Source organism: Drosophila ananassae (assembly GCF_017639315.1).
Source record: "Drosophila ananassae strain 14024-0371.13 chromosome 4 unlocalized genomic scaffold, ASM1763931v2 tig00000061, whole genome shotgun sequence".
Classification (NCBI taxonomy): domain Eukaryota; kingdom Metazoa; phylum Arthropoda; class Insecta; order Diptera; family Drosophilidae; genus Drosophila; species Drosophila ananassae.
The window spans coordinates 3932503-3955896 of NW_025319038.1; the positions used below are offsets into that span (position 1 = coordinate 3932503).

At 38.2% G+C, this 23394-nt stretch overlaps 1 protein-coding gene across 6 annotated transcripts in view; it reads left to right on the plus strand.

The window, feature by feature from the left end:
- LOC6506034 (ankyrin-3) overlaps positions 1 to 23394 on the plus strand; it is a 69463-nt gene that overhangs the window by 44037 nt on the left and 2032 nt on the right. For 5 of the 6 annotated variants that reach the window (XR_004311328.2, XR_006507868.1, XM_044717739.1 and 2 more), the window contains 3 exons: positions 2643 to 2736; positions 2793 to 3017; positions 3080 to 4782. Coding sequence is in view for 4 of the 6 variants with exons in the window: in XM_044717739.1 (XP_044573674.1) it covers positions 2643 to 2736; positions 2793 to 3017; positions 3080 to 4782 (2022 nt within the window). In the remaining 2 variants the exon portion in view is untranslated. Of the gene's footprint in view, positions 1 to 2642; positions 2737 to 2792; positions 3018 to 3079; positions 4783 to 23394 lie in introns of those variants that run through there. The other variant, XM_044717740.1, reaches the window with a different exon arrangement.

Genomic DNA, 23394 nt, shown 5'->3' on the forward strand with positions numbered 1-23394 from the left:
GTCTAATTTTTGGTTGTCGGGACAGGGCGTCAGCGACAAAATTTTTCTTTCCAGGCTTATAAAACACTTTGGCTCCGTGTTCTTCGATGAAAGCTTTCCATCGTTTAATTTTTGTATTAGTTTTTCGCTCGGATACAGCAAAAGTCAGTATTTGGTGTTCCGTAATAATGCGGGTCCCTTTGCGCCATATAGGTAATTTTGTAATTTCCCATGGCCCAAACGATTGCTAATAACTCTCTTTGGTATGTTGCATAAATAAGCTCGCAGTCTTTTAATTTGCGAGATATCATCGTGACTGCCTTTTTGGCACAGGCATTTCATGACTGTGTCGATGTGTTCGACATGGTCAGTCGCATTTTCGGAGAAAATTATAACGTCGTCTACCAAAACGTAACATAATTTCCCGATTTGTTCGCGTAGTACGTCATCGATCGCCCTTTGGAAAATGCTTTCCTAAGTTGCTAGAATCATAGGAATACTTGGCATAGGATAACGATCGGCGATGGTTCGTTCATTCCGTTTTCTGAAATCGATCACCAGTCGTTTGTTTTTTGTTGCCATCGTCATCAAGCCCTTTTTTGTCAACAACCCATGTCGGGCTGTTATATGGCGACCTAGAAGGCCAGAAATGCCATCCTTTAACAGCTGTTTGATTTCTGTGTTAACAAAATCTGCTGCATCCATTGGATAAGGATATATCTTTGAATATACGGGTTCGTACGAATTGTAGCAATGATCGAGGTGTTAAAGGGCAGCGCCTCGTTAGAGTGCGAAAACACTTGTTTCCTCTTAAGGGTAATTTTTTTAAATTCAACTTTCACTAAATTTGGAACCACTAAGTCGTCGATGTTTGTGAAGTTCACATTATCGCACTCGTAATATTTAAGCTGTTCAGATGCGTTTTCATATTTGATCACGTTGTTGCAGAGATCTAATGCCGCTCCGTCCTGCGTTAGTAAGTCGAAACCTATTATGGCATCAAACGTATTAATAGTATCAATTAAAAACTTATGAAATTTGGCATATCGAATTATTTTGCCAAAAGAGGAATCCAATGAAACTCCCATCCTTCTAACTTAAAAAACACCAAAGTTATGCCAATTCCGATCGTTCTATGACAGCTATAAGATATAGTCGGCCGATCCTTATGACATTTTGTACATAAGATATTTTTTTCAAATATAACATGTGTGGAAAGTCCCAACCCTAACTTAAAAAACACCAAAGTTATGGCATTTCCGATCAATCAGTTATATGGCAGCTATACGATATAGTCGACTGATCCCGGCCGATCCGACTTATATACTGCCTGCAAAGAAAAGAAGGGTGTGTGCAAAGTTTCAACTCGATAGCTTTAAAACTGAGAGACTAGTTTGCGTAGAAACGGACAGACGGACATGCTCATATCGACTCAGGAGGTGATCCTGATCAAGAATATATATACTTTATAGTGTCGGAGATATCTCCTTCACTGCGTTGCACACTTTTGACCAAAATCAATATACCCTCTGCAAGGGTATAAAAAAGGGAAAAAATCCGAAACTTCCAATTATAGAGGCATCTCTAAATTGTCAGAAATTCCAAATCTTTTTAAAAAATTAATCGCCCCACATATGCAACACCTATGTAGTTAATTAATATTACCGCATTTCTGCCGCTCCACCACTACCAACTTTTTGGAGCTAACTTCGTCACGGATTGGTTCTGGAATGGCTTACAAAAATACGTCATTTACACTGACTTCAGTAAAGCATTTGACTTTGTTAACCATTCGCTTCTTATAAGTAAACTCAGTCTATTGGGGTTCCCAACTGATCTCCTTATGTGGATTTCGAGCTACTTATCTGGAAGAACCCAACGTGTCTTCTTTAAAGATGTTACTTCGCATTTAGTCGCGATACATGTGGTGTACGCCAAGGAAGCCATCTTGGACCCCTTTTTAACATTATTCATTAATGGCTTAACTGATTCACTTTTACTTATGTACGCTGATGATGTTAAGCTTTTTGTTCAGTATAGATTCACTAGTGCCCAGTCTGACTTTAATCCGATTCGGATAAATTTCAAAATTTGGGATTAGCAAATAACCTAAAGCTTAACGGATCGAAATGCAAACTCATGTCATTTTGTGATGTAGCCCTCACCAGCCCTGACAAACTCATATTAAAATGGTGGCATGTCTCCCTACATAGTAAGCTGAATCTATACTGCTATAATCAGACATATAATATTTTATGGCGTACTGGGATGGAAGCCATCCGTTGCAAACGAAAAAAACAATCACGAAGTTAGAAAAGATTCTACTAGGAGTAGCACTATGCATCAGTGGCGCACCCCGATCCACTCCACACTCCTATCCACGCCATACTCAGCCAACCTGATCCTGGACTAACTGGGAAAGAACAGGCGAAGAAAGCGACCTGTCAATGGAGCCCCTTTAACACCAGACACTCCGCCATTGTAGTATATTTGAAACAAAGTTGACCTGCGCTTCATTCACAGGAGTCTTCGTCCAAAATCTTATAGCTCTACTCTTTTATTTATTCGCATTCTGCAAAAATATAATAACTAACAAAACAAATGTATTTTATAATATATACAATATAATGATGCAAATCCATTCTGATTATATATATTTAAAGAAATCCTTACAAAGAACTCGCCGCCAATACTTACATCGCTCATGGGACGAAAAATAGATAATGGAGTAATCCTACGGCCCCCGATACATTTAGGGTATGTTTTTTATTCATTGTAACAAGCAAAACCAAAATAATGGTATATTCTTTCAGATTTCTGGTATCATTTTTGGTAGATGCGCGGGGTGGATCCATGCGCGGATATCGTCACAGCGGTGTGCGGGTAATTGTACCTCCAAAGGCTTGTGCGGAACCGACGCGAATAACATGTCGTTACGTTAAACCTCAAAGAGTCGTAAATCCCCCGCCTTTAATGGAGGGTGAGGCATTGGTTAGTCGAATATTGGAATTATCACCCGTCGAAGGAGTTTTTTTAAGGTATTTATGCAATATCAAAAAGGTTATATATATTTTGAATTACAATTATATTTATATTTTAGTCCAATAACATTGGAGGTTCCTCATTTTGGTAATTTAAGAGATAATGAGCGTGAAATTATTATTCTTCGATCAGACAATGGAGAGTGTTGGCGAGAGCATAACGTATTTGAGAGTGGCGAACACTTTAACACTGCTAATAATGAAACGAATAAGGAAATTACTCCAATAGATACATTTATTTCAACTCGCATTGTCCGCATAGTTACACAAAACGTTCCTCACTTTTTTGCCGTTGTTTCACGTATCCGTCAAGATGTCCACGCTATTGGACCCGATGGTGGAAATATTTCATCTACAGCAATACCGCAAGTTCAAGCTGTATTTCCACCCCATGCCTTGACAAAAAAAATTCGAGTCGGTCTTCAGGCACAGCCAGTAGATCTGGTTGGATGCTCTAAGCTGCTTGGCCAAGGAGTGGCTGTATCACCAGTTGTCACCGTAGAGCCCCGAAGACGAAAGTTTCATAAGGCAATAACACTTAGCATTCCTGCCCCAAAAGCGTCTATGAAGGGTATGGTAAATGAATGTTATGGCAATGGGAAAGCTACTCCATCTACGCTTAGGCTATTATGCTCGATCACTGGAGGTCAAACACGAGCGTCATGGGAAGATGTTACTGGATCGACACCCCTTTCCATTTCTCAAGATAGTATTACTTTTACAACTACAGTGTCCGCCCGTTTTTGGTTAATGGACTGTCGGAATATTGTGGACGTCGGACGTATGGCTACAGATCTATATACTCATTTGGCAAGAGTACCTTTTTTTGTTAAATTTGTAGTATTTGCAAAACAAATTTCTGACACGGAAGCAAAGATTTCTGTTTTTTGTATGACAGATGATAAAGAAGACAAAACATTAGAACAAAAAGAATATTTTCGCGAAATTGCAAAGAGCCGAGATATAGAAATACTACAGGATCAAAAAATTTATTTAGAGTTTTCTGGTAACTTAGTTCCAGTATTAAAGTCGAACGAACAACTAAATATAAGATTTCAAGCATTTTGTGAAAACCGGCTTTCATTTGTTGCACACATAAAAGATTCAGAGCAGCCACATGGTCGCATAAGTTTTATGGGCGAGCCAAAGGTATGTCCGGGAGATGCGCCACTCAATCCACTTTGTGCCTTAAATATCACAATTGACATGGAAAATACGGAAAGCGTATTGGAAAAAGATAAGCTTTTGAGCTTAGACAGTTGTTTAACAGTGAAAAGAGGATATACAACCTGTACGGAATTAAAAGAAAATTCACCGCATACAGTACAAACAAAAACCTTCGACCAAAAATGTACAGTTTTGGGATTTAAAAAAATGACGAATCAGTTTGAAAGGGAGAACTTGATCAAAGAACCTTATGTAAAATTGCTTGATTTTTGTAGACAATTAGGTAGTGACTGGCCGCAGCTAGCAAATGAGTTGGGTGTACCCGAAACCGATGTCGACCTGGTCAAAGCTGATTATAGTATTGACGAAGATACAAACAAAATTATGACTATACTTAAGTTATGGTTACAACAAGCAGAAAGTTTCAACTTAAAAAAATTACCTGAAATTCTAAAAAAAATTGGGCGTTCGGACATATTAAAAAAATTCAATTACAATCTGGATTTTTTTTCTAAAATCTTACACAATGATGTTACTTCCTTTGGTTCTAAAGAGGGTGTAAACTTGGAATATAATGAAGATCAAAACGACGATGGTAAGTATGTTATTAAAATATGTTATTAAAAATTATTGTATAATATATTATTAGTAAAATATATTAACATTAAAGACTTGCAATTGTGACCGAATACAAAGACATCTACTCTTTAAAGTGTCGGTGTGCAAGACAGGCGGAACAGATAAACTGCATGAATCGCAAGTCTGGGCTTTAGCCACGCTGCTTTATACCACCACAAGTGTATACAAAGGTACAAAGGTATTCGTATAAATATATTTAACAGAGAGAAGGAATCATCTCCGACCCCATAAAGGGGTGTCGAAATATCAATATCCGTCTTTCTGGTTTTAACGTGAGGATCTCAGAGACTATTTGGGATGAAGCTATCAGATTTGGCACTTATACTTCTTTTTTCTCGGAGGAAAGTTTTTTGAAAAAGTTTCAATGCCTAACAAATCCAATGTCGTATTTTGTACCAGCTTTGGAAAAACATGGTCGCAGCTTAATATAGCCCCCCAGGAATGGAATATGGGTAATTCTCTTATGTCGAACGCGACATTCGTACGCATTCCAACTGGAAAAAAACAATGTGTCAAGACTGTTTTTATACCCTTGCAGAGGGTATTATAATTTTGGTCAAAAGTGTGCAACGCAGTGAAGGAGACATCTCCGACCCTATAAAGTATATATATTCTTGATCAGGATCACCTCCTGAGTCGATATGAGCATGTCCGTCTGTCCGTTTCTACGCAAACTAGTCTCTCAGTTTTAAAGCTATCGAGTTGAAACTTTGCACACACCCTTCTTTTCTTTGCAGGCAGTATATAAGTCGGATCGGCCGGGATCAGTCGACTATATCGTATAGCTGCCATATAACTGATTGATCGGAAATGCCATAACTTTGGTGTTTTTTAAGTTAGGGTTGGGACTTTCCACACATGTTATATTTGTGTGGAAATACATATCTTATGTACAAAATTTCATAAGGATCGGCCGACTATATCATATAGCTGTCATACAACGATCGGAATTGGCATAACTTTGGTGTTTTTTATGTTAGAAAGATGGGATTTGGTACAGATTCTATTTTGGGAAAAACAATCTGATCTGCCAATTTTCATAAGGATCGGCCGACTATATACGATCCTCTATATATCTAATAATATAAGATGCGTGGCGCCACCTAGCGGACAGCGACTGAACTGCAAGGGTATATCAACTTCGGCTCCGCCAACTTTCCTTTCTTGTTTATTTTTACAAAAGTGAATTTAATAGGTCTTAAAAAGTTTTAAACGCTGATTTTAGCGAAACCTAATGGAAAATTTGTCTGCAATCAATTTTAAAACGTTATTTATTATTTAATCTTAGTAATTCCTTTTGTTTCACTTAAAATTATATTTAAGTGAAATGGGTATTATAATTTTCGTCAAAAGTGTGCAACGCAGTGAAGGAGACATCTCCGACCCTATAAAGTATATATATTCTTGATCAGGATTACCTCCTGAGTCGATATAAGCATGTCCTTCTGTCCGTCTGTCTGTCTGTCTGTCTGTCTGTCGGTTTCTAAGCAAACTAGTCTCTCAGTTTTGGAGCTATCGAGTTGAAACTTTGCACACATCCTTCTTTTTCTCGCAGGTAGTACATAAGTCGGAACGGGATCGGTCGACTATATCCTATAGCTGCCATATAACTGATTGATCGGTAATGCCATAACTTTGGTGTTTTTTAAGATAGAGGGTTGGGACTTTTTGATCATGTTATATTTGACCAAAATATCTTATGTACTTATGAGAAATGGATCCCTTTTGTTTCCAAAGAAACGAAGGTGCGCTTAGACTGGCGCATTGAAGAATAATCTGATTTTGCAAGCCATTTAAGTGCTTATAGGTTGTTTGGATGGAAGGAGTAAGGGAAATCTCGATGTGGATTGTAGCTACGCACCATTCAAAGTCTAGTTTCTCCATGGCTGTCCGCAGTCCGGCTGTCCACAGTTGCTGTCCGGACCGGTGTATCAGCAACAAAATTTTCTTGCCAGGTTTGTTAAAAGGTTTACACCGTACTCGTTGCTGCAACCGAAATCTCTACACTGCAACGAAAGGAACTACAAACAAGCAAACACTATAAATCGAATCGAACAGCTTGTGCGAGAAAAGAGGCATATGAATTCATTAAAGAGCTCAAACATTCGCTGCACATCTCCAAAGTTGTTTCCAGCCGAATCTTTTTTACAAATTCATTTGTCTTGCATCAATTCAGCCAGAAAGTGCACCTTTTCTAACAACACCTTTGTTTTAGCAGAAAGAAATCGAAAGATCCATTAAGCAGCTAAAACCAAAAAAAAAACTCACGGAAGTGTCTTGTATTACTCCAAAGTTAGTGCCTACTTCAAAGTTAATTGAACTTTTAAAGTGGGCTATTAAGGTCGTACGTATTGCATTAATTTATTATATTCTGAATTAAAAGTTGGCTATTTGGAAAGAAGCTGTTTGTCAGAAGTAATTTTGTCGTTTTTTGTATTCCTGGATGTACAAGTTTTTCATGCGATTGAAGAATCATTTCTTTGAATTCGGAGTATGAACAAACATTCTTTAATAGGTAGAGGCTGCAAATTACTTTAGTAAAGGTGGTATTAATTATATCTCTGTGTGCTCTTTGCATCAATTTCAAATCTACATCACTTTCAATAACAAAAGTAATGTTTCTATGAATGAAATGGCCAGGAACAATTTGTTTGCCTTTTTTTATTGTCATTGAGTTGTGGTAATCCGAAAATTTTTGAATACTTTACTCTACTTTATTTGTATCGGATTTAGTGAAAATTATTTGTTATTTGTTATATATTAATATAATTTTGGTCAAAAGTGTGCAAAGCAGTAAAGGACACATCTCCGACCCTATTAAGTATATATATTCTTGATCAGGAGTCGATATAAACTGTCCGTCTGACCGTCTGTCTGTTTCTACGTAAACTGGTCTCTCAGTTTTAAAGCTGTCGACTTAAAACTTTTCACACTCCCTTCTTGTAGTTGCAGGCAGTATATCGGAACGGTCGGGATTGGGAGACTATATACAAATTCTTCTCTTTATCTCAAAGCGGACGGACGTGTTTTTTTTTGTGCGCACTGCGTTGTCAATAATTTGCTTATTAGATTTCCATAAACAATCGGTGTTTATTTCTATTCACTTAAAAAAATAAAAATAATCGCGTGTGCAGTGATATATTTGGAGGTATAACAAGAAAGGAAAGCTAACTTCGGGCGGATCCGAAGTTTATATACCCTTGCAGTTGAGTCGCAGTCCGCTAGGTGGCGCCACGCATCTTATATTATTAGATATTTAGCGGATCGTATATAGTTCACCGATCCTTATGAAATTTGGCATATCGAATTATTTTGCCAAAAGAGGAATCCATTGAAACTCCCTTCTAACTTAAAAAACAACGAAGTTAAAAAATTTCCGATCAATCAGTTATATGACAGGTATAAGATATAGACAGCCGAAGAAATTTGGCAAATCAGATTGTTTTTCCCAAAATAGAATCTGTATCAAATCCAATCTTTCTAACTTAAAAAACACCAATGTTATGCCCATTTCGAGTGTTCAATGACAGCTATACGATATAGTCGGCCAATCCTTATGCAATTTTGTACATAGGATATTTTGGTCAAATATAACATGTGTGGAAAGTCCCAACCTATCCTAACTTCAAAAACACCAAAGTTATGGCATTTCCGATCAATCAGTTATATGGCAGCTATAGGATTTAGTCGACCGATCCCGGCCGTTCCGACTTATGTACTACCTGCGAGAAAAAGAAGGATGTGTGCAAAGTTTCAACTCGATAGCTCTAAAACTGAGAGACTAGTTTGCGTAGAAACCGACAGACTGACAGGCAGACGGACATGCTCTTATCGACTCAGGAGGTGATCCTGATCAAGAATATATATACTTTATAGGGTCGGAGATGTCTCCTTCACTGCGTTGCACACTTTTGACCAAAATTATAATACCCTCTACAACGGTGTAATAATAATTTTATAAATTTTTCTTCCAAACATAGCCCTGCTCTGCTTCTTCATCTCTTACGGTGTTTCTTCTATTCTATTGCTCCTATTTCTCGCTCAATGGAGATTCTTATCTCTATTCTTTGCATTTTACTAACTCGCACTAACTGCTCTCTTCAATCTCCCCCTTTCGTTTCCCTGGTACAGTGGTACAAGGTTCATCAATATTATTAATAAATTAATTATTGAAATTTTAATAATTTTTAATAAATTGATTATTTTAATTATTATTAATTATGGAATTTAAATTGGTCTGTGCGTCGAAGTCTTGTAATAAGACAATCTCGTCTTCCCAGCTTACCATCCACTGATGGCTTTGTGAAAACGTTTTACACGCTAAGTGTGCCGGGTTCACGGCCTCAGTTTCGGACGCAATCTCGCGTAGGTCTGGTCTCAACTTTTGCTGTGACGGTTGTCGTGCTGTTCAGGACGAAATGAGATCGTTCATGAGGCAGACTAAAAGTGAATTCAAGGAGTTGATTAGTGGTTTTCGTAAAATCAATGACTAACTCTGTGTGCTCGATACACAGTTTAGTAGTCTTCAACTACTAAATGAGTCTCCAAAGCGAAATAAATCCTCTTTTAGTGATGTGCTTGTGGCGAAAAATCTTCAGCCGGCTCAGCCGACAACTATGCAGCCGCTTATATCTCTGGTCACCCCAAGGACCAGACCTGAGAAAAATTCGGCTTCCGAATATCTCAGAATTAATAAGCAATTGTCCGATACGTCCTCTGTGGCATCGCTTCAAGTGATCCCAGACCCAATAATTCAAACCCCTGTTACAGACACCAAACAGGGCAATCAACCGCCCGGACCCCCGGTACGTACTGACGCCGCTGTACTAGTTGCGGCGGCACCAAAACCCTTGCAGGTGATCCCACCATCGAAACATATTTTTGTTTCCCGGCTTGCCCCTGATACTTCTGAGATTGATATCTCGGCTTATATCAAAGCCAAAACAAAAGTCGACATAATAGTGGTGGACATTACAAAATTTAAATATTCATACACCACGCACACGTCATCTTTCAAAATACGTGTGCCCTTGCAGATGTTGAAGACGATTTGTATCGCCAGCTTTTAACCAGAGAATATTTTCGTCCAAGAACGTCAGCCAAGTACGGTGCAAAAAAAAAAAAACCAAACCTGTGGGTGTAAAACTCCCACATGTTACGGCCATTGATCAATCTTCCACCTCATCTTCCTCAATTTCAAAAAACTAATGTCTTCATTAACACTTACCTATCAGAATACAAGAGGGTTACGTAGTAAACTTCCCAAACTGTATTCTGATAGTTCTTTCTTTGCATCTCAAATTATTGTATTTACAGAAACTTGGTTAAAGCCGGAGATCTTAAGCTCCGAAGTTTTTCCTAGTAGGTACACAACTTTTAGATGTGATAGAATTTTGCGAAGGGGAGGAGGAAAGCTAATTTCTGTAGACTCCAAACTCGCTTCTGAAGAGGTAAAATCACAAGAGTTTGGTGACATTGAATTCCTTTGCATCAAAATCACTTTGTCCGTTCAATCTTTGTATGTTATCTGTTCGTACATACCACCTTCGTCCGAGCCGCAATCATACTGGCAACATTTGTCCGCTATTCGTTTGGTTTTCGATCGTCTGTCTGATGGTGACCAGCTGATAGCTCTGGGTGACTTTAATATCCCAGAACTTACATATATGGTCAAATGTTGAAAATTCGCCGTCTTTACAGCCTAACTCCCACCACGACTTCCCTGTGGGCATGTTTGACATGTCACTCGGGCAAATTAACCACGTTAGAAATTCTTCAGGTCGGCTGCTGGACTTATGTTTCGTTTCTGATCCTGATGGAATTACTCTTTCCAGAACTTTGCCTCTTTCTGACCCTGAGGATCCATATCATCCCACTCTTGAGCTTTCAATTGAAAACAACAGCTTAATTGACCTTAAGTCTGCACTTAAATCTCATAAAGCTCATAAAGTTTCTTTCGTAAGGCTGACTTTATGAAATTAAATAAGTTAATTTCGAAATTTTATTGGTCTGATTTACTGGCATGCGATGATATAAACTTAGCATTACAAACGTATTACGTTTTCACCTAGCAGCAGCTCAGCTCAGCCTTACACTTATAATATCCAATCAGCCAATTTTATATTTCGCCCATTTTTCGAAAAAAGTGGTGTGTTATCGGATCTTCTTAAGGTCAAGCCTGTGTATTCGCCAGGCCCTGATGGAGTACCAGGCTGTGTTCTGAAGAACTGCGCCGAGGCTCTGTGCAAACCGCTTGTTAAACTCTTTAATCTATCGCTGGAAACTTCGATCTTTCCCCTTATGTGGAAGGAATCCTTCATTATTCCGCTGCATAAAAAAGGGAAAAAATCCGACGCTGCTAATTATAGAGGCATCTCTAAATTGTCAGCAATTCCAAAGCTTTTTGAACAACTTATCACTCCACATTTGCAACACCTATGTAGTTCAATAATAACTCCGTGCCAGCATGGCTTCATGAAGCGCCTTACAAACAGACGTCATATACACTGACTTCAGTAAAGCATTTGACTCTGTTAACCATTCGCTTCTTATAAGTAAACTCAGTCTTTTGGGATTCCCAACTGATCTTCTTATGTGGATTTCGAGCTACTTATCAGGGAGAACCCAACGTGTTTTCTTTAAAGATGTTACCTCGCGTTTAGTCCGCGCCACATCGGGGGTGCCCCAAGGAAGCCATCTTGGACCCCTACTTTTTACTCTGTTTATTAACGACTTGCCCCTTGCCTTAACTAATTCACTTGTACTTATGTACGCTGATGACGTTAATCTATGCCTTCAGTATAAATTCACTAGCGCCCAGTCTAGACTTCAATCCGATTTGGATAAACTTCAAAATTGGTGTTTAGCAAATAACCTAAAGCTTAATGGATCGAAATGTAAACTCATGTCTTTTTACCGATCTAGTCCTCACCAGGCTATGTACTTTCTCTATGGGAACGCTCAGGTTAACGATCTAGGTGTCCTATTAGATTTGAAACTGAAATTTACCGACCATATATTTACCATGGTTAATAAAGCTATGGGTGTGCTTGGTTTTATTAAGAGATGGTCAAAAGAATTTAATGACCCGTACATAACTAAAACGTTATATACATCACTGGTCCGTCCGATTCTTGAGTATGGATCGTGTGTCTGGAGTCCTCAATATGGAGTACACCAAGATCACATTGAATCTTTACAAAAAAACTTCCTTACTTTTGCGCTTAGGGGACCTAATTGGGATGCAAATCTTTACCTCCCTACTCTTATCGTAGTAGACTTTTACTAATCAACTTACCATCATTAACAAACCGTAGAACGATGCTGGGTGTCATGTTTCTATACAATCTTATTTATGGAAATATAGACAGCCAGCGTTTACTAACACGCTTAAATTTTAACGTTCCTAGTAGAAGGACTAGAAACTTTCGTCCTCTACTCCTCAGCCATTTTAGTTTGACATATGCCCAACACGATCCGTTCAGGGTATTATGTTCGGACTACAATGGTCTCTACCACATCTTCACCTTGCTGTACTAACAATCTTAAATCGCTTATATTAACCGCCTTATCTGCGCAAAACTCTTCCTCGTGATATTAACTTTCTCCTACTTTTCGCTTAACTATCTCGGATCTATTCCCGCGATTCGAGCCGTACGTCACGCGGCAGCGTCCCTCGGTCGGTTGGACGGGAGATGGGCTGTACGTATGCAGTGGGAACCGCGCAAAAAAAAAAATATATATATATCCTATAGCTGCCATATACCTGATTGATCGGAAATGCCGGAAAAACACAATCACTTTGGTGTTTTTTAAGTTAGAGGGTTGAGACTTTTCACACATGTTATATTTGGCCAAAACCATATTTTCAAAATTTCAAGGATCGGCCGACTATATTCAATAGCTGTCTTAGAAAGATCGGAATTGGCATAACTTTGGTGTTTTTTAAGAGAGAAAGATGGGACTTGGTACAGATTGCATTTTGGGCAATATAATCCGATCTGTCAATCATAATGATCGGCTTACTGTATCCTATAGCTGCCATATAACTGAAAGATCGAAAATGAAATAACCTTGTTATTTTTAAAGATTCTTGGGGCTGTTTCCAACATTTTTATTAGAAATTTATTTGATGGTAAAATTCTCATAAGGATTGGACAACTATAAACGATCTGATATATATATATATATAATAATAAAAGCTGCTACATAACTGCAAGGGTATATCAACTTCGATTCCGCCCGATGTTAGCTTTCCTTTCTTGTTTTTTGAATTAGTTTATTGGTTTTTATATTAAATGAATATATTTTCTATTGTCTTATTTTTTACTATGTTATGTAACTTCACTATAATGATTTTCTTCAATTTTAATTCTTGATAGAGCATCTGCAACTGAATTTTCCTTCCCCTTTATGTAATTTTTTTTGAACTGATATTCGGTTTATTCATCTCATATCATCATATGGCTCTTCATCTTTGTAACTTGGCATTTGGTTCTTTTAAGGTACTGTACATTATTTCGTGTTGATTGTTCAACTAATAAAGGATATAGGGTTATCATTTTGAGAAACACGGGCCAATACTAAATTACTGGTATCTTTTGATAAGGGAAATTTTTTTCGAAATCGGATAGTTGAATAATTGGTTCTCTAATTATTTAAGCTTTAATTTTTTTGAATGCTTAAATGTAGTCAAGATCCTGTGTATCTATCTTTGCTCCTTTTTTTAAACATTTGGTCATTGGTTTTGCAATATCAGCGCAATATGGGATCCCAGTTACCAGTACTAATAACCAATTAAGGAAAGCCCAGATCTCTTTTACTTTTGTTGGAATTGGATATGAAACTATGGCCTTAACTTTAAGGGGGTTTGGTTTTATAACATTAGGAGTTACGATGTGACCAAGACAGCTAGCTTCTTAGCTAGCAAGCTTCTTTTTTATAGAACTCACATCTTTTTTGAAAAAACTAATTGTAATGAATTTAATGTTCGGTAAGGGATGTTGTAAAAATTATTATTATTATAAATTATGTCATCTAGGTATATTAAACAATGATTGTTAAACAATGGTCGAAGAATATTGTTCATGCATCTTTGAAAAGTTGCGGGTGCATTTCTAAGGCCAAATGGCATAAGAACGTATTCCTTATGTCCGCTTTTGGTGGAAAATACAGTTTTAGATATTGATTCTAGGTCCATTTCTATTTGATGAAATCCTTTTGCCAAGTCGATGGTTGTAAAATATTGCCATTTACCTAGTTTACCAAGGATTTCGTCCATATTTGGTATGGGATATCTGTCAGGTATGGTTATTTCATTGAGGTTATAATCAATTACTACTCTATATGCAATTTTACCAAAAGCATCTATTTCTTTTTGTACAACCCTGGTTGGGCCCATGGGTAATTCTTGATTGAGCATTTCTTGCAGAAAGTTATCGACTTAAATTTCGTGCGCTTGAGCAATTGGGTACTGTTTTTAATAAATTTGGGAGTTATGAGTATTTGTAAATGTTAGAATGTCTCCTTCTTCATATTGCAGATTTTTAAACTTATTTAAGGGGGCAGGATGGTTTGAGACTTCAAAAAAATTTTTTTTTCAGAAATTTTTTATATAATAGAACATTATCTTAGGAATATCCTGTGAAAGTTTCATGTCGATCGGACTAAAACTTGCTGAGATACCGATTTTCTAGTTTTTTTCTCTCCATATACTTTCCATTGCTTTTAAAACTTTAGACGCGTTTTGCTCAAAACAACTTTTTCAAGTCGGTGCGTAACGTAACTCAAAAAGTAATGCTCGGATCTTAATAAAATTTTGTACACATCTTTAATACAATAAATACTTGCGGATGAACGAACGCTTTTTTTTTTTTTTATTTTTTTTACTTTTTTTAGGGGCAAAAATGGGCGGATTTTTATGTAAAAATGGCACTTTTGACTTTGAAACCGCGCCAAAAATTCAAAATTGCATATTTTTCAAAATGGTTTCGTTCATCCGCACAAGAAACAAATATTTTAAGTAAATCAATTCAATTTTTTGATTTTAGATAACACTGTAAGGCCAGACTTTACGCACCGCAAGAGACCAATTTTTTGAAGCGACTCCGGCCGACTGCCGTCACGGAATAAATAATAATTATTTCTTAATAAAAAATATTCTTAAATACTCTACAAATATAGCCATTTATCGTGTAAAAAAATTGGATCATTTCGTTCACTCAGAAATCAGAAAAAAAATCGCAAAAATGTGCTTTTTTTCAGCCCCTGAAACCATCCTGCCCCCTTAATAAACCTTCAACCTTAAACTTTTCTCCTGATTCAGGTGATCTAATCGAAATAATCCAAAATCAAATTTTTTATTGATTCCTGAGCTGATTTTTTATAGATTTTGATTCATTTTAGGGTTTGGTTTTTTGCGTCATTTGAAGTTATTAAATTGTATTTTTTGACAAAAAGGGTAGCTGTGCCATTTTTATAATTGATTGGTATCTCGTAGTTATTAGAAAAATGAAGAACATAAAATGGTTCATTTGTTTTAAAAATACTGTTGCTGGGTAACATAACCAATTTGTTCAATGTAATGGGACCGGGATCGGTCGACTATATCCCATAGCTGCCATATAACTGATTGATCGGAAATTCCATAACTTTGGTGTTTTTTAAGATAGAGGGTTGAAACTTTCCACACATGTTATATTTGGCATATTATATATTATATAAAATATCTTATGTAAAAAATTTCATAAGGATAAGCCGACTATATCCTATATCTGTCATATTACGATCGAAATTGGCATAACTTTCGTGTTTTTTTCGTGTTAGAAAGATGGGATTCGGTACAGATTCTATTTTGGGCAGAATAATCTTTGCCAAATTTCATAAGGATTGGCCGACTATATATATATATCCTATAGCTGCCATATAAGTGAACGATCGGAATTGGATCGGTAAATAATCGTGTTACTCCAATGAGTTCCGTTTTAAAACTGTTTTTATTTCTTACAATTCTCTTACAAGAAACATAAATCTATTTAAAACTACTTATCAACGGACTGCTCGCTGACATGCTATGTGACCCTTTCTTAAGTGCCTCAAGTGCACCACATAAATATTTGGTTAGACTGCAGGAGATCGTCTTTCAAACCATGCTGTTAATCACTTATTCACATGGGTCCGATCTCCTACATTCTATGTTTGGAATTCTTATCGTGTTCAATGCTTGGACATTTGGTGTTTTTTAAGCTAGAATGATGGGACTTTCTACCGATTCCATTTTAGGTAATGTAATCCGATCTGCTAAATTTCATAAGGATCGGCCGGCTATATCCTATAGAAGCCATATATCTGAACGATCGGAAATGGAACCCCCTTAACTGAAAATATTGAGTCATTTGGTCCATATAGTTTGGTTAATTGGATTGATTTTATGCGATTTAAAATTCTGAATAACATTAGCGATTTTATTACGATTTTCGGGATTTTTAGACAATTTAAAATTAATATGTTCTTCATATATTCTCTTATTTTGTGCAATGGTAATTAATGATCTTAAATCTGTAATATTATGATGAGCCAAGATAGTGAATAATTGTATAGGTAATTTTCTGCTCAGTACTTTAGCTGAATCTTTAATTGCTTAAAAATAAATACCTTCCAGAAGTAGCTTTGAAATCAGCAGTTGACGTCGTCTTTCAGCTTCTTCGCAGAATGCCCTCAGATTTTCTTTGTAAAGTGTCTCCCTGAAGTTCTCCAGTAGTTTGTAGTTCGGTGTCTGGGTTTTGAATTTTTCAAAACCGTTGAAAGTCGTCCTTTTAACGACTCCCAGTAAAATCCTCTGTTGTCAACATTATTAGTTTGATAGATTGAAATTACATATTCCATTCTGCTGATGAAGGTGTAGAGCGATTGGGGCTGCGCGCAGAAAATTTTCCACAGTGGGCGATTTGGTCTCGCTAGCTGCATTTAATTCAAATTTTCAAATTTAAAAAACCGTTAATACTTTATCACATATCGATAGCAAATGCTTTGATTAGATTTTTAGAAAGCTTTTTAAAAGCTCTACGATCAGCTGATCATCTGCTGTTAGCGGTCAAACAAACCATATGATTTTGCATAGAGCTTTACACAATTTTTTCTCTTTGCGCGCATTGAATTTGAGTTCCTCGGAAATTTACAATTTTTAGTGAATTTGTTAAAAGTTTGGCTTTTTATTATCTTCAAGGTACGTATTACAAAAAAAGTCAATGTTTGTGACCGGTCTATAAATGTGTAGCTCATTAAACGTAGTGGTAATTCAGTTTATTAACAACTAGCCCGGATTAGCTTACACGTGTCTTTCGTGGAGTAGAACTTACCGGATTCAAGTGGATTCAGTCTGACTCTTTTATTAGCCGAAAGTGTGAATCAGTGCTGTCCAAAATGTGTAATATCAACTGCTATTACCTGCTAGCCTTCAAACTATGGTACTTTTTAGGAACAATGTCAGTAGCAAAAAGGGTGCTTTTTTTGGTATTGCACTCAGAAGTCATCCCAACGAAGAAGTTTGCTGCCATGGAAAACTTTGTATTTGGTACTGTTTTGAAAAACATTTCATTTCATAATTCTGCTCTGGAAGAGCAGAGCGAGATTGGTAAAAAATTGCGAAATTTTATCAGTAGGCTAATAGTAAAGTGGAGACTGTGGAAGAAATAAGGATTTCTTCGAAACTAAAAACCAGGAATGTCTAGATACGCCGTTGGTATTAATGGAAATTTCATGTTTAAAAAATGTTGGTCGTCCACAAAAAGATTTGGCGGATTGTTGCAAAAAAACGCAAGTCAAAAAATTGTCAGACCTTACTGAAGATATCCCATCAGATGCATTGTTGGTAGCTGCAAGTAGCAGCTTGTATAAATCTGGAAGACGCAGTGCTTCACAGTTGGTTTCAATGGTAAACGCCGACGAAGAGCTTACCGGAAATATAATGAAAACCTTGACTACCCCAGAGCGTCTACCAACAAAATTCTCTGATGAAAAAGCACTGGCCCTATTTGTAGATGTTGGACATACCAAGTACACATGGAATTTGTCAAAAAGAGCTGCCAAAGGTCAAAACGCTGATATATATTCATGTTATGATAAACTGTGTTGTGCGAAAAAAAAAATGCTATCCCAGTGTCATCACGGTCACTGATCATTTCGCTGAAGTAGCACAACAAAGCTTAGTGGACCATACAATTGCTAGGATTATAATCCTATATTAGAACCTATGTTTGTTCTGGACTTTGGTTCAGAGGAGCCTAAAGGTTATGGAGTAGGTAAAATTATGCGTGGAGGAAAAAAAAAGTTAGAAATTGTCGGCCTGTGTTATTGAAGCACACCCAGAAAGTTTTCCAACCCATATTCAAAACAATAGTGACATCCAATTAATTGCAACATACAAATGGGGCTGTGATGGCAAAAGCGGCCATTCAACGTACAGACAAAAATTTTATGATTTTGATGGAAACATGATTGATCAATATTTATTTTCAATTTGTATAGTGCCATTGACAGTGCAGAAAGAACTGAAAGTTTTATGGAAAAACAAAAGACCATCATCTACTCGATATTGTCGACCCATTAAGATACTTTGCGAAAAAGAATGGGTCGACAATATCGATACTTTGCAGAGTTAATTCGTAGAGAAAGTGAAGATATTAAAAGCCAAATTTCGAATATTTTACCAACATTATTAAGGGGCTTTAGAATTTGTTATGTCCATAAGGTAGAGGTCTGTGCGTTCATTTTGAAGTGTGGCTGCGAACTGTGTTTATTAAAAAGTGTATATCTATTTTCGAATTTACAGAGTTGCCCATAATGTTGGTGATTACAATGTCTGGTAACGTTAGTATAAGAGAAGAGAGTGTAGGTTTTATTTAAGTATACATATATGACAGAATTTTTTTTTTTTTTTATTAAACTTTGCTTTTATTTATTGGATCTTCTCTTAATTTTGAGACTAACAATAAGTTTTCAAATCTTAACATTAACATTTAACTAACAGTAGACTAAGACTGCATTCTGGTTGCACGTTCCTCAAGACGGTCGCTGGGTGGGTAGGTCATTCCGACGAAGTCGTGATTGGTTACTCAACCTTGTTAGACCTCTCGCCAGGTGGTTAGGGTGCGACAATAGCTTGCTAAAGTACTTTTCCTTCTGTTCTGCGATCACATCTTTGACTGGAAGAATGTTTAAGTCGCGATGTATGTTTTCGTTGCGAACGTACCAAGGTGCCCCGGTGATTGTTCTCAAGATCTTCGACTGAGCTCGCTGGACTATGTCAATATTGCTATTGCTGGCATTCCCCCATAACTGGGAGCCGTACATCCATATAGGTTTAAGTACCGAGTTATACAGCAGGACTTTATATTCAAGGCAAAGGGGAGACCGAGCGTTGATAAGCCAATGAAGGCTGCTGGCTTTTAGCTTTAGGTGGGTTCTTTTAGCTTCTATGTGCCGACGCCATGTGAGTCTTCTATCGAGGTGTACTCCTAGATATGTTACCTCGTTTGCCTGCGGGAGTAGGGTGTTGTTTAGCGTAAGGGGCGGGCAGTTTTGCCTATTCAAGGTGAACGTAACGTGCTTGCATTTTTGTTCGTTTACTTTAATTCGCCAGTCTGATAGCCATTTTTCAACATCCATCAGATGAAGAGCTAGCTGCGCAGTTGCTTGCATCGGGCATTTTGAGCGGCTAAGAATAGCTGTATCATCAGCAAACGTAGATGTTGTTAATCGTGTGCTTGTCGGGATGTCTGCTGTGTAGAGAACATATAATGTTGGTCCGAGTACGCTTCCTTGAGGAACTCCAGCTCCAACAGTGAATTCGTCAGATATATCAGTGTTGCACCTGACAGCAAATTTTCTGTCGTAGAGGTAAGACTCTAAAAGCTTGTGGGTATTACAAGGAAGCATTGTCTTGATTTTGTACATTAGACCTTCTAGCCAGACTCTATCAAATGCTTGAGAGACATCTAGAAATATTGCGGTACAGTACTCGCGTTTTTCGAATGCATTCCGAATTTCTGCTGTTATCCGGTTGACCTGCTCAATTGTACCGTGCTTTTCACGAAACCCAAACTGATGTGACGGGATTCCTTCCTGGATCCTTAGGTATGTGTTTATTCGAGTCAGAATGCATTTCTCAAAGAGTTTAAATAAGCATGGAAGTAGGCTTATAGGTCTATACGACGTGGGAATTGTGTGGTCTTTTCCCGGCTTTGCTATCATTATTATAATTGACTTTTTCCATCTCGCTGGAAAGTGGCCAAGTTTTGCGATGGCATTGAAGAGCTGGGTGATAGTGCAGACGGCGCAATATGGAAGCTCAATGATCATTTTGGGAGTTATGAGGTCGCAGCCTGGTGATTTTTTCGGATTTAGTTGGTTTTTGATGATATTAGCGATTTCGTTTGGGCGAAACTCGATTGGTTCATGTTGAAGCTGAGGCTCATATGGTAAAGTCGGCAGAGTAAAGGCACTAGTGGCCGGATTTGGTTGGAAGATATTTTTGAGGTGATTGGCAAACGTGCTGGCTCTGTCTGCATCGCTGCGCGCCCAGCCGCCTGTGGGATTTCTAATAGGCATCACTGTTTCTTTCGGTGAGCTTAGAGTTGGGTGAGCTCTCCATAGTGAGTGTTTTGTACTAGAAGTTGACAATTGCTCTATATAGCGGCGGTGGACATAAGCTTCTTCTTGCTGTAGGGCTTTAGTAAGTTGACGTGAGGCATGTCTAAAGCTTTGCTTAGTAGATGGCGATCTGTGGAATTGCCACTCGCGACGTGAACGCCGCTTTTCGAGGACGAGCTGTTCGATTTGCAGATTTGTCTTTTTATTGCTTTGTGTATTTATAGTTTGCGATGTTGAAGCTCGAGCTGCAGAGACGAGTACAGACTCAAGTGAATTAACAAAGCTGTCTACGTTGGCTTCATCGTGGAGATGAGGACTTAGCTCAATGTGTGAGCTGATATATTTTCTGTACTTGACCCAATTGGTTTTCTGTGAGGTCAATTTTAATGGTTGTTCCAATGTTCCTGGATGTCGCAGTAGAGTAAACAGGACAGGCGAGTGATCAGATGAAAGATCCGATAGGCAATTGGCGCTTATCAGATTTTTAGGGATGTTTTTGGTAATCGCAAAGTCTATTAAATCTGGTAGTTTCCTTGGGTCTGCCGGCCAGTATGTTGGTGTGCCAGAAGAAACATAGTCGAGCTTGTTCTTGGCTTTGATAATTGCATTATAGAGCTGCTTCCCTTTTGGAGTCACGAGACGGGATCCCCAGTGTGTGTGCTTGGCATTGTAGTCTCCTGCTGCTATGAAGTGGTCTCCAAGTGTGTTGAAAAACTGCATAAACTCATCTTCAGCTATATTGAAGCGAGGGGGGCAGTATACGGCGGCTAGTGTAAGTTGGTTGCCAGTATTTAGTTGTATATTTATAGATGTGGCCTGTAGGTAGTTTTTAGCAAATTTGTTTTGATAATGGTGCTTTATGCGGCTTCTGATTAGAATTGTATTTGTTTGTGAGGTGTGTTTCCGAAAGCAGCATTACATCGATGTGATTGTCGAGTAGGAATTGAGCTAGCTCAAGTTTATGTTGCGAAACGCCGTTAGCGTTCCACGTAGATATCCGTAGGAAAGCCATTATTTGGATTGTTGTGAAACCAGCATTTGAATCAATAGATTTTGGTTTCGCATTAAATCTTGCATAGTTGTGCGCATAAACGACATAAATTCCGTCAGGCTTTGTTGTAGGCTGCATATCATAGCTTCAAAGTTGCTTTTTGGCTGCTCTGTTGGTTGATGTTGCTGAGCCGTGTTCGGTTCTTGATATGCTGATTGCAGAAATGAGCTTCTTGAGGCAGGTGTCGCCGGTCCTGATTTTAAGGCGCTTGCGTATGTCACATTTTTGTCAACGTTAATGGGTCCTAGTGAGGATCTGGCTGCAGTCGAGAAGAAGACTTCAGGGTTTGATCTGGACGCCGTGAACTGTCCATTTTGGGTGCGGGCAGCTATTCCTTTCTGGTGGATGCGACTTTTCAGCTCCTTATAGACTGGGCATCCTCTATAATTAGCAGTGTGATTGCCACCGCAGTTGCCGCACTTTTTCGAGTTGCTGTCATCTTTGCTCGCTGGGCAGTGTGCGGAGTCATGAAGCTCTCCGCAAACTACACACACCGGGCGCAGTTTACAGTATGACCTTGTATGGCCATATTCCTGGCAGTTCGCACATTGTACCGGGCCATTGCGTTTGTGCGGTTCCTCAACTGTAATTCTGCGGTGCAGCAGGTACTGAAGATTGTATATTGGGTGCACTTCGTATTTCTTCAGGAGCTTGGTTTCTGGTTCAAGCTCAACCTTAAAGAGTGGCTGCGGCTTTCTATCCCTGTTATGGATATTAAAGACTGTCTTGGCGCTAAAACCCTTCTCCTGTAGCGCCTTTTTTATCTCTGCAGGCGTTACTTCGGGCTCTATGCCCTTAAGTACGACTTGCAGGCCCTTGCTGCTTTTTAGCTGGTACGTGTAAAAGTTCTTTTTATTCTCGGTAAGATATTTTGATAATACTCTATAGTTATCTTCAGACTTCATTTGAACTTTTGTTTCTTGAATGTTGCCCTTTACAAGGGGTATTATGTGGAAGTTATCCTTACCAATAAGCTCAATAATTTTGTTGACAAGAACGTTGGAACTTTTTTCGCGTATATAGATAGGCGGAGGTTTTGGCTTCCTTTTCCCAACTTCAGTGGATTCGACCGCCTCAACCTCATCGGCGTCTGCCAAGATTTTAAATCGGTTTGAGTTAATGGGCGTTTCTTTTGCTACTAGGCTAGTATTGCCACGGGTTATTTTGCGTTTGGAATTCAGGGGGCTCAGCTTCCTTTTGATTTGGATGTAGCGATCCATGCCAGTCTGCACAGCCGGCTTAATATAGTCATTGTTTTTGTTTTTGTTTAAGTTTTCGGGCAGCGCGGACGTATTACTATTTGCGCTGCTAGCTGATGACGTCGTTAAACGCGCTGTCGATACAGTTGCGGTTGTTGTTGTTGTTACTGTTGACGTTGTCAAAGAAATTGAGGTGCTAGTTACTGCACTCTTTGGCTGCAGAGACATCGATGGTATCGAGGGGGAGCAGGAACGCGCTCTCTCGCTCTCTACGTTTAAGAATTCGGTCAAGTTGGGGGTAATTGACCGAGCTTGATCGGAGCTTGCATGGTTTTCGGTTGCTTTAAAAGAGAAGTACGCGTTGTTTCTTTGTACTGAGAGCCGTCTCTCGTCTAGCTCACGTTGACGTTGTGTGCGAACGTCGTTTGAACTCATTGCAGTCGAGGTTGATTTAGTTTGAGTTTTAAGTGTTGTGTTTTATATTAATTAATTAATTAATTAATCAATATAAACATTAGCGATTTCATCGCAAAAAGCGTCTTTTCGCGTTATTGTAGATTTCTTAGAGCAGTCACTGCACTTTTATGATTTTATTGAATATTTTTTCCCGGAGCACAATAAAAAACACGTCTGCATGCGACGACTGCAATCGAACTCACCAATTCCATTT